The sequence below is a fragment of the Ursus maritimus genome, unplaced genomic scaffold (assembly GCF_017311325.1).
Source record: "Ursus maritimus isolate PB19 unplaced genomic scaffold, ASM1731132v1 scaffold_7, whole genome shotgun sequence".
Lineage (NCBI taxonomy): Eukaryota > Metazoa > Chordata > Mammalia > Carnivora > Ursidae > Ursus > Ursus maritimus.
The window spans coordinates 65,350,483-65,362,379 of NW_024426885.1; the positions used below are offsets into that span (position 1 = coordinate 65,350,483).

The 11,897-nt window shown below is 39.6% G+C and overlaps 1 protein-coding gene and 1 pseudogene across 2 annotated transcripts in view; both read right to left on the reverse strand.

The window, feature by feature from the left end:
* UBE2D1 (ubiquitin conjugating enzyme E2 D1) overlaps window positions 1-6,450 on the reverse strand; it is a 37,504-nt gene extending 31,054 nt beyond the window's left edge. The window contains exon 1 of one of the 2 annotated variants that reach the window (XM_040623932.1): window positions 6,198-6,450. Coding sequence is in view for 1 of the 2 variants with exons in the window: in XM_040623931.1 (XP_040479865.1) it covers window positions 6,198-6,221 (24 nt within the window). In the remaining variant the exon portion in view is untranslated. The remainder of the gene's footprint in view (window positions 1-6,197) is intronic. The other variant, XM_040623931.1, reaches the window with a different exon arrangement.
* Window positions 6,451-9,697: 3,247 nt separating this feature from the next.
* On the reverse strand, window positions 9,698-10,796 carry LOC103667729 (annotated as a pseudogene).
* Window positions 10,797-11,897: the final 1,101 nt, after the last annotated feature.

The window sequence follows — 11,897 nt, forward strand, 5'->3', positions numbered from 1 at the left end:
ATATATATGGGTATGTGTGTTTGTACGTGTATATACGTTCACTTAGTCTCTCTCTCTATATATATAAACACATACATGTATTTATATATATGTGTGTATACATATATATGTGTATACATATGGATGTCTGGCATGTATTTTTGATAATACTGATTTTATCTAAGGATCTTATGCTATGGTTTTCAAACTTTCCTTACAGCAATTCATAACAAGAAAAACATGATAGATACCTAGTCTCCTTCTTTCACAGATTCATCCCATCACAACCTAGTACACATATACAAAGGCACAGGGACACAAAGATACAATAAAAAGTTTCATGAAACAATTATCACCCTTACTACACCTAAAGCATTAATATTTTGTATTCCCTTTTTTTTAAAATGCTGTTCGTGACCCACTAAACTGGTTTCATCACCCCTGCTCTGGAAACTTATAAAAGTCCAAGAAGACACTGGGAACGTGTAAGCCTTAGTTTGGCATTCATTCTTCAGAAATAACCTAGGCTTTACGGACACCAACCAGAAACTGGCAAATAGAAGGCTAGAAATTATTAAACATTTTCATTCACAAGCTATGTTGAACACCTGAATGGCATCATTATTATGTAAGTAAAAAATACAGACCATATTTTGGGCCATAAAACATGTTCCAAAAACTTAAGAGGAGTCAAATAACAAGTTCTTGGTTCACAATGGAAAATTAACTTAGAAATCAATAACAGAAAGCTATCTGTAAATCACAAATACTGCGAGAATAAATAAAATCTTCTAAATAACTCAAGAGTTGAAGAAGAATCAAAAGGGAAATTAGGAATTATTTTTGAGGGAAACATAAACACAGGCCAGAGTTTTACTGGTTTAGAGAAGAACAATGAGCCCAGGTCATCAGTTCTGTTTGGTTCCCTCTAAAGAAATCCAAGTTCTGCTCACATAAGGAGGGTGGTCACCTGGACTGAGAATCACCAGATTATTTATACTACTAAGGAAGTTTAAGGTGAAGGAAGCAACACCCTAACCTCATCCCTGTTGGAAAGGCTTTCATAAATCTGAAAGGAGACTAGGCATCTAATAAGCAATGTGGTATCACTGAAGGAGAAGAGCCACAAAAAAACCCAGAATAATATGAATACAGAGAAGTGGAGGAAACATCCAGAAAGAGGATGGGGAGCACTGAACAGTCAGCTTCAGGATGGCAGCTTCCTCCCCTACTAAGGACAACTCCTGGAACACAGCAGCCTCTAATACTGTCTAATGTGTGTAACTGAACTTTCTTTCACAGATTCATCCCAGAACCAATCAAATGCTGAAAAACCTCAGCTTTTCAGAGGTCATCTTGACCAAGACAGGCTAGAAACAGAAGCCGTTTTGCCTTCAGATGTTCTGAGGTGGTCTAAGGATCCATCCAATCCCCTAAAAATTTGGATTATATACTAGAGCACCTTTTATTCCAGCATCATAGGGTTAAGAGGAGAGAGGACAAGTATCTCAATACCTGTTTTTAATTAAACATAATATCAGTTCATCCACTGTTAAAAAGAAGTGGGGAAGGGAAGCAAGCCAATACATTATAGACAACCACTAATTCAGTTTAGTGGAGAGTATCAGGCTCATTATTTTGATTAGTGGCACTCATTAAATATGTTTTCTATGTGTATTTCAGGGAACTAAAGCAAGTAAGGATGCTACTCTGCTTTACTGGGGGCAATCCCACATCCTGCTAAATTGGTTTTTATAATATGTGTTTGGCTTCCTAAAATAGGCATAAACAGCCTTATTTAGATCTATGCTATTTATTTCCACAGAGAAGGAACCTCAGAACTTGTTAACAATAGGTTATCTTCTTTTTTTACACCTCTGTTGTGATGAAGAAGGAAAAATACATGATACCTGGGGTAAAAGAATATTGAGCTTAATTACAAAAATTTAAAAGCAGAAAAATTCACATGGTGGCTTTTTAGAAAAAGAACACTCTCTTCCTTTCATCTCAAGGCAAACCATTTATCTACCATGAAGCATAAATACTGTGTTCTTCCTTTAAAGAAATTTTGTTGAACTTTTATCCTTTTTTTACTGAAAGAATCTGGAACCTTAGATTTAATCCTGTAATCTGCAAGTCTTCCTAACATATCTGTGCAATCTGAACAGTCGACTGCTATTCAAAGCCACTAAAGGAACTAGATAGCTATATCAATTGATAAAAAGTTTTCTCAAATGAAAACTTCACAATGAAATGATACTTTTGACAGAACATTTGTAAATTACAATCAATTTTTCTAAATCCTTTTGGAGGAGAAAAATTTTAAGTGACGGAACAAAAATAAACAAAGTTATATTATTCATTTACCATGTTTAATGATCCAATGTACATTACTTCAGAGCAGAGGTTTACAATGCACAATCAACACACTGAGTGATGCATGATTAAATATGCCAAAGTCTTAATTATAATGCCACTTTACATGTGTATACAACAGTCCAGTTTGCAAAGCACTTACATCCATAAACTCATTTAACTCTCTATGTCTATCAATTTAAATACAACAGATATGAGTCCATTTGGATAAGAAAAGCCATGTACTAAATGGTTAATAGCATGGACACTGAAGCCATCTGTCTGGTTTAAATCCTAGCACTGTCACTTACTAGATACGTGATTCTGGTACATTACTCAACATTTCTGTGCCTCAGTTTCATCATCTGTAAAATGGGGATAACAATCATTTCTACCTCTTGGGCCCACTGACTAAATCAATTAATGTATGTCAAATATCCAGCATAGCATCTATCACAGAGTAACCGTTATACATTATATATGCTGGTTGTACTTAGTACAGTATCATTGTATGGATAGGGAAACAAGCTAGTAAGTCACAGAGCCAAAAATAAAACCAGATCTTCTTCTCTTTGATGCTCCATCCACAGAGGGCTGGGTTGTTTTTTTTAAGTATCCCAAAGGTTTTCTAGACTGATGTAAAGAGTTTAATGCAGAATTGTACAAATCAAAAAATTCAGCAGCTCAAAACATTTATAAAATTGTGCTATAATCTGTTTATATATATATTTTTAAGTTAAATTGCTTATTAAAAAAGCAAATATTCCATTTTGAGGACAGAACTGTACACTAAGGAGTAGTTACCTGTGTTGCTATATTTGTAAAACAAAACTATTTTGTTTCACCTTTCAAAAGACCAAAAAAGCAATAAAGCCTATCATATCATGTTACTATGATGATCATTACTTCAGTTTATCAAATTTAAAAAGTCTAGAAGGAAATATACTAAGATGATAACAATGACTATATAGGATCTCCTTTTTTTTCCTTAGGTTTTCAAAAGCATTTCAAAAAATGCTTAGAAATAATTCTAGAAGATAACAGATGCCCAGCTGAAAAACTATCCTCTTTTTCAAACATATTTTAGGTGTCTTTCCTCAGACTTTGTTCAAACTTTTTTCCTTTAGTGATTTAGGTGACTGTGATAACATCTTCCACTGTATCTAAAAATAGGGCATGGGTGTGTAAATTTATGAGCTGAAATGCAAAACTGGCACTGGATGTCTAAATAAGAGTATGAAATCATTTAGCATACTCTAGTATAAAAATATATATTAAGCATTGATATCTACATACTTTGCATATACATACAATTTTAATTCAACCGTCTTTAATCTTTTCACATGAGGTGAAAAAATGTGAAGTCATGAACTTTTTTTAACATTCTCAAATATGCGAAGTCACTTCTTCAGAGATTAACTTGGACAAAGTGCTCCTTCACTTCAGGCCCCAGGTTCCTTCTTTGAATAATAATAGACTAGAACATCAGTGGTTCTCAACCTTCTTTTCCACCCCAGCCCATCTGCGGGATTCCACATCTTTCCATTTACAGCAGTGGGGACAGTGTGAAAATGTCCCACAAATATTTCTGTTACACTACCCTAGACGCTGGCTCCAGCCCGTGCCCTTCACTCAAATCCAAACTGCAGTTCTCTGAGGTTCTGCACAGCTCTAAGACACTTTAGGTACAGGAGAAGTACAACCCAATGAGCTGGAAGGTATCTGACAGTGTTATTTCAGTACACTTCAAAAGAAAGGCCAAAAGTTAATATGTATCTTCTTTTGTTGGAACATAAAAGATTCAAGTAAGAATTTATATACCAATGATATCAAAGAAGGCTTTGTAACTGTTCATAAGTCAAACAGCACACCTTACTTGGAACTGGCGTAAACAGTAGGAAGGAGGCGTAAACAGTAGGAAAAGTGGAGACTCAAAATTAACACCCCTTAAAGTTCGAGGGAATGATATGAACATGTGATTAGTGGAAAGGAGATTTGTGCAAGTCAACTTTTCTGATAACAGGAAAGGAAAGCCAAAGATTGGCACACAGAGATGGGATGTTTTGTGATCCCCAATTTATTCTCCAAAATATCAATTTGTTACAGGCCTAACATCAATTCTATGTGATTTTTTTTTACCAAACAACACTGTTATAAACTAACAATAACTAATAGCTAACAAAAAAATGATTTGGGTGTATTCCATATTATAAATATTCAGCATGGTGACTGACAATTGCCCAGTAAGGTATTTACAAATAGTGTCCATTTTCGTTGAAACTCTACTTACTGTGGACAAATTCCACATTATTTAAAATCTACTGTATATGCAAAGTCTTGCGAAGATTTCTCATAAGCAGGAAAAAAGGAAATGGAATTTTAAAACTTCCTTGGAACAGATGTGCTGCTTAATTCAAATGTAAGCCAATATTACATATTATTAATAAGCACACAAGTCATGACAAAGATGACGATTAGGGCTTTGAAATTAGGGTAATTTTGAATGTGTAACTGCATTATCTTCAAATCAGAAAACATGAATCAATAATTGCGGATTGTTAGCTTTATGTTTTATAGAGAGAAGACCCTCAAATGGCACACCCACACAAAAAAACAGTATTCTACAGATTCAGCATTTGAACAGCAACAACAAAAAAGGCTGGACCTGAAAGTTGCTGTCCTCTGTACCAGAAGATGTCACCAGCTGTGACTAAGAACACAATGTATATATATCTCCATCACTTCATGCCTTAAAAAGTTAATAAAATTTTTCTGTAGCATTGACTTCTTCTAAAATTATTTACAAGACACTCTGTTGTTGGCTTAACTTGCTGAAACGCTCCCCATTTAAAAATAAATTCTGAATGTTCTCCATATAACTGTAAACCTTTTTAAAACCTGTGTCAGTGAACAGACCCATAACCCAACAAGAAATAAAAGTGAACAAAAAAATGCCCCAACCCCAATTTTGTAAGATGTTCACATCTGAAACAGTAGCAATAAATACAGTATTATGCAAGAGAAGGCAATTCCTCACAGAGTTGGGATGGATAAATATTTGTTAAATGAATGTATACATTACTTCATTCTATACTCATGTGTCAAAGCATCAAACAACTTATATTGTGGCAGTTTCTGTTGTGTCCCGAACTTTACGTGTAAGTTTATCATGAGGGGGAAAAAAACCTGTTTGGCTTGACTCACGATGAATCACAGCCAGGAGGTCATCTTGCTGTGTATCAGCAACTATGTTTTCACTACAGCTATGTGACCTGAAGTGGCAGCAGAAGAGGCACCAAAATAGAAGAGGCAAGAGGCTTCTCCTGGCTTCTGGGCCCCAAATGGGCTTTTCCAGCCTGTTCAGGGATCTGAGCAGGAGCCAACCGCAGAGGAGATAAAGAACAAACCCACAGCATCGAGGAGAAAGGCTGCAGGCCCACCACACCTTCCTTGCCCTCTCAGAGAGCCCGAGGAAGCAAGAACATAAAAGAACGGGCGTGGAGCAAACACAGCATGACAGGGGCCAAAACTAGACCAGCGTCGGGCAAAATCCAGTCGTGACGGTAAAGCACAGATTTGGAGAAGGTCTGGAGCCCGAGAAGGATCTCCACCCAGGGACTCCGGCGCAGCACCGGCGCGAGCGCGCAGCGGGGCCCCCGCCTCCAAGTCACCCGGGACCTGCCCCTGCTCCCACCTCACCTGTCCAATGCCCGCTGGCCCCGCCGGCATCTCTGTCCCCCTGATCCCCGCGCACCCTCCCATCCCGTGCCCTCCCGGCGCGTCTTTCGGGACCATCGCCAGGGTCAGTGTGGGCAGGGAGCCGAAGCGCGCCCCGTCGCCCCAGGCCTGGCCCGGGCACTCACTTTCTGAATCCTCTTCAGCGCCATGGGTCAGGGAGGGCGGCGGGGACACCGGCCGGCTGGGGGCAGCTACGGGGCGCGGGGGCGTAGGGTCGTCGCGGGCTCGACTCGCCGGCTGCTCTGCTGGCTCAGCCCGGGGGCCCCCGGCTCGCTGCTCGCTGCTTGCTGGCTCGCTCCGGGCGCCGGTGCCTGTTCCGTGTGCGCCGGAGCGCGAGTGTGCGCGAGTGTGCGGGCGGCGACGCCGGCGAGACTCTTTTGTTTCCGCTTTTGCTTCTGGGAAGGAGCGTGCGCCCTCCCCGCCCGCGCCCCGCCCCGCCTGGCACACTGGGAAGTGTAGTTCCAGCCCTGTCCTCTGCCGTCTGCCCCGGGCGACGTCGGGTTACTCACGGCTGACTTCAACCCAAGCCTGGACTTAGAACTGCGCAGTCATGAGTTGGTCTCTGCAGTTTGATTTTGATCAAGTTATGAGCCTGAAGTTCCCAATCTCTAAAGTAGAAATAACAAATTAGCTTGTAAAGCACTCTCAGGAATTTTAAACAGAATTTCCAATACAGAGATCCTGTTATTTTTACTTTTGTAGAGTGATCTCTCTTCTCAAATATATAAATTGCCTAGATTACTCACACATGCACAGACATACCCATTATGACTCGTTACTTACCCCTTTAGTTCCTATTTCAAAAGGCACCTCTAGCCACTGCTAATCCCGCATGTCTGCTTCTCCTTGGAACTCCAAACTGTGAGATTTATCATCACTATTGGCTCCTTCCCTTCCTTTCACAGTACCTACTCAATACAATCTACTCACACTCCTCGCTCCTTCAATTCTTATGAACTGTGTGCTCGTTAAAACTTGGCTTCTACTTTCAGCACAAGCAAAATCGGTCTTCACCAAGGTCAGGCTTGAGCTTCTAAATTACCAAATCCAATTCACTCCTCATCCTTCCTGATGGTTTTCAATCATTTGATGACTGGCCACTTTTTGCATTTCAAAGCCCTCAAGGACACTATCTTCCATAGCACCGTGGTAACTGGGTCTTAAACTTCTCTGACTTTCCTTTTTCTGTCTCTAGCTCCTCTTCTGGGGAGCTGGTGTGCCCCAGAATTCCAAGCCTTGATCTCATCATGAATATCTTCCTAGAAGATAAACCTCCTGGCCTCGCATAAACTGGGAGGCTGCCCAGGGTGGTTGGAGGAGCATGGGCCTTGTAGACTGATCCCTTTGACCCCTACCTACTGTTTGACTATGGCTAAGCCACTTTAAACTCTCTAAGCCTCAGTTCCTTCATCTGGCAATAGAGACGATAATCCGTGGATGTGGAGCGCCTGGGTGGCTCAGTCCTTAAGCGTCTGCCTTGGCTCAGGGCCTGATCCCAGGTCCCTGGGATCGAGGCCCACATGGGGCTCCATGCTCGCCTGGAAGCCTGCTTCTTCCTCTCCCACTTCCCCTGCTTGTGTTCTCTCTCTCACTGGCTGTCAAATAAATAAACAAAATCTTTAAAAAATAATAATCATCATCATCCCTGGATGTATCAGAATTAATTGGTATTAAAATATATAGTGCCAAACACAGTACCTAATATATTGAAAGTTTTCTATAAAAATTACTTCCCTTTGGAAGAACAAATATTGTTAAAATGTCTATACTACCCAAAGCAATCTATTCATTTAACTCAATCCCTATCAAAATACCAGCAGCATTGTTCAGAAAACTAGAACAAACAATCCTAAAATTTGTATGGAACCACAGAAGATCCTGAATAAACAAAGCAATGCTGAAAAAGCAAAGTTGGAGGCACCCCAATTCCACTTTCAAGCTGTTTTACGAAGCTGTAGTAGTCAAAACAGTATGGTACTGGCACAAAAACACAGACACATAGATCAGTAGAACAGAATAGAAAATCAGGAATAAATCCACAATTATATGGTCAATTAATCTTTGACAAAGCAGAAAAGAATATCCAATGGAAAAAAGACAGTTTTTTGTATTTTTTTAAAGATTTTATTTATTTATTTGACAGAGAGAGAGAGAGCACAAGCATGGGGAGTAGTAGAGGGAGAGGGAGAAGCATGCTCCCCGCTGAGAGGGAGCCTGATATGGGGCTCGATCCCAGGACCCTCCTGGGATCATGACCTGAGCTAAAGGCAGACGCTTAACTGACTAAGCCACCCAGGTGTCCCTAAAAAGACAGTTTCTTCAACAAATGGTGCTGAGAAAACTGGACAGCAATATGCAAAAGAATGAAACTGGACCACTTCCCTACACCATACACAAAATAAATTCAAAATGGATTAAATTCAAAATGGATTAAACCTAAATGTGAGACAAGAAACCATCAAAATCCTAGAGGAGAACACAAGCCGCAACTTCTTCGACACAGGCTGTAGCACCTTCTTACTAGATATGTCTCCAGAGAGGGAAACAAAAGCAAAAATAAACCATTGAGACTATATCAAAGTATAAAGCTTCTGCACAGTGAAGGAAACAGTTGACAAAACTAAAGGTCAACCTACTGAATGGGAGAAGATATTTGCAAATGACATATCCAATAAAGGGTTAGTATTCAAGATATAAAAAGAACTTATAAAACACAACACCCCAAAAATAAATAATCCAATTAAGAAATGAGCAGAAGACATGAACAGACATTTTTCCAAAGAAGACATCCAGATGGCTGACAGACACATGAAAAGATGCTCATCACTAGGTGGTATATGTAAATGATGAATCACTAAATTCTATTCCTGAAATTAATATTACATTATATGTTAAATAAGTAGAATTTAAATAAAAATTTGGAAAAAAAGAGGAAAAAAGGAAAAGATGTTCATCATCACATTATCAGAGAAATGCAAATCAAAACTACAATGAGATATCAGCTCGCACCTGTCAGAATGGCTAAAATCAACAGTACAAGAAACAACAGATGTTGAGTGAGGATGTGGAGGAATAGGAACCTTCTTGCACTATTTTTTTTTAAATAATGGCTTTAATTGTCATTTTGAGTATACAGTAGGGGAAAGTGTAATTAAATATACATCATACCAGTGATGCTGGCAATGTTGAGTTAACCCTGATATTGATAGCTATAAAAACTAGTTTGTAACTGACAAGACAATGAGAGAAAAAAAGTAATTCCTTTGAAACAAATTTTTTTTTCAAAATGTTCACAGTGGTTTGTATCAACAGTATGTATTTTATGACAATAACGTGTACAGATTGAGCACCCTAGGGCTCTCTTCATATCCTAAAGAAAAAGAGCATTTACATTATTCATGGGTTGAACTGAATTTTAAAAAGATCAAGTGTGTATTTACCCCTTAGGATAAACTGTTCTGGGGTGTACAGCTTGAACACTGTCATTAAAGTTGTTTGCAAAAGGACTGCAGAATTTAAAAAACAAAACATTTTTTCTTGGTAGTGGAGAGTCTTTCATTTGCTGTTATAACCAGCAAATGCTCTTCATTAACTCAAAAAATGGAAGGGAAGCCTCATAAATACACTGTTTGAGCAAGCTCACCAATACACATTACGGTTTTAAAAATGAAGGTTATATACTCTATGTTACAAGTCCCAACTAGGCAGTGTCAAAATGACATCTATTTCTTTGCTTGCTTTGCGATCATACTCCTTGGAGGTGTTACAGGTCTCATGGCATTCAGCTTCTTTTTCTCTGCAGGCTTTAAAATCTGAAAAAAACGTATTAGAGTTTCATCCATACTCCTCATGGCACCTGCATTGTCAAACTCTCCACAATAGCTGGGTGCGGAAAACAGAGTGACCAACTGCCTCTTCGCAAAAAAATTCATATCCATCTTCAACCACCTCATGGGCTCTACATATAAGATCCAAATCCTGCTTATGGAGAAATTTTGCAACCACTTCTACACTAAATGTGAAGGACACGCCTCTGTCATTTTCACCCCAGCCTAAGACATCTTTATCAAGGTCAGACCACAAGAGATCACAAAGAAGACCTTGATCTGGTACATTAATTTGTCTCATAATTCCCCAAATCTGCTCCATAGATTGAAGATCTGGTGATAAACCTCCATGACAGCAGAATATCTTCTCATCCAAGATGGCTGCCATCAGTAAATAGTTAAAGCAGTCTGTGAAAGTTTTCCATAGTTTAATGTTATATCTTCTTTTACATTCATCATAATCCATAAATTCTATTGATGCTGGCACATTCATGGTTTCCTCCGAGAAGAAAAAAATTCTCGGGATATTTGATTTTGTAAGCCCGTGAGAGACAGTCTCCAATGACTGCTTCCCCCTGTCCACATAGTCTCCAAGAAACAGGTAGTTGCTTTCTGGTGAGAAACCACCACACTTGAAAAGTGGAAGCAAGTCATAGTGTTGCCCATGGATATCATCACATATTTTGAGTAGTGCTTCAAGTTCTAGAAGGATAGGCTGACTGAGAAAGATCTCTTGGGACTTTAAGCACAGTCCTCAGATTTCATTCTCCTGTAGCTGGACATTCTTACCAGGCTTGGACCCTCTCACCTCCAGCAACGCTTGGATGATGCTGTCCATGTTGAGTTTATCTATATCTGCCATTGCCTTCCCACCACAGACCCTCCCTCAGCAGCACCGCTACCTGCTCCAGCTGGGACTCACACCTCCTTTCCCACAATAGGAGCACAGAGGCCATGGGGGCAGCAGTGGCAGAAGCCACAGTGGGGGGGCCCCTCCAACCACCCCACTTCCTGCTTCTTCCTTCTCTCCCTACTGGAACCATGAGAAACACCCTCTTGCACTGTTGGTGGGAATACAAACTGGTGAAGCCACTGTAGAAAACAGTATGGAGGTCCCTAAAAAAGTTAAAAACAGAACTACCTTATGGTCCAGCAATACATTACTGGGTATTTATCCAAAGAATACAAGAACACTAAATCAAAGGGATACATGTGCCCCTGTATTTATAGCGGCATTATTTACAATAGTTAAGACATGGAAGCAGCCCAAGTGTCCATTGACTGATAAATGGATAAAGAAGAGGTGGTATATATACAGTGGAATATTATTCAGCCATAAAAGAATGAATCTTGCCATTTGCAATGACATGGAAGTAGCTAGAGTGTATATGCTAAAGGAAATAAGTCAGGTCAGAGAAAAACAAATACCATATGATTCACTCATGTGGAATTTAAGAAATAAAACAAACAAGCAAAGGGGGAAAATGAGAAAGAAAGAAAAAGAGAAATCAAGAAACAGACTCTTAATTATAGAGAACAAACTAATGGTTACCAGAGGAGAGGTGGTTAGGGGGAAGGGTTAAATAGGGGATGAGAATTGAGGGATGTCGGGGCGCCTGGGTGGCTCAGTCATTAAGCGTCTGCCTTCAGCCCAGGGCCTGCTCCCAGGGTCCTGGGATCGAGCCCTGCATCGGGCTCCCTGCTCTGCTGGGAGCCTGCTTCTTCCTCTCCCTCTGTGTTCCCTCTCTCCCTGGCTGTCTCTCTCTCTGTCAAATAAATAAATAAAATCTTTAAAAAACAAACAAAAAAAGGAATGCACTTGTCCTGATGAACACAGATTGATGTACTGAATCACCATGTGATATACCTGAAACTAAGATAACACTGTATATTAACTAACTGGAATTAAAATAAGTTAAAATAGAAAAAAAAATACTTCCTTGTTTTTATCTATATGATGATGATCTCTTTCCAGCCCACACTGTCACTTCAGTTTCA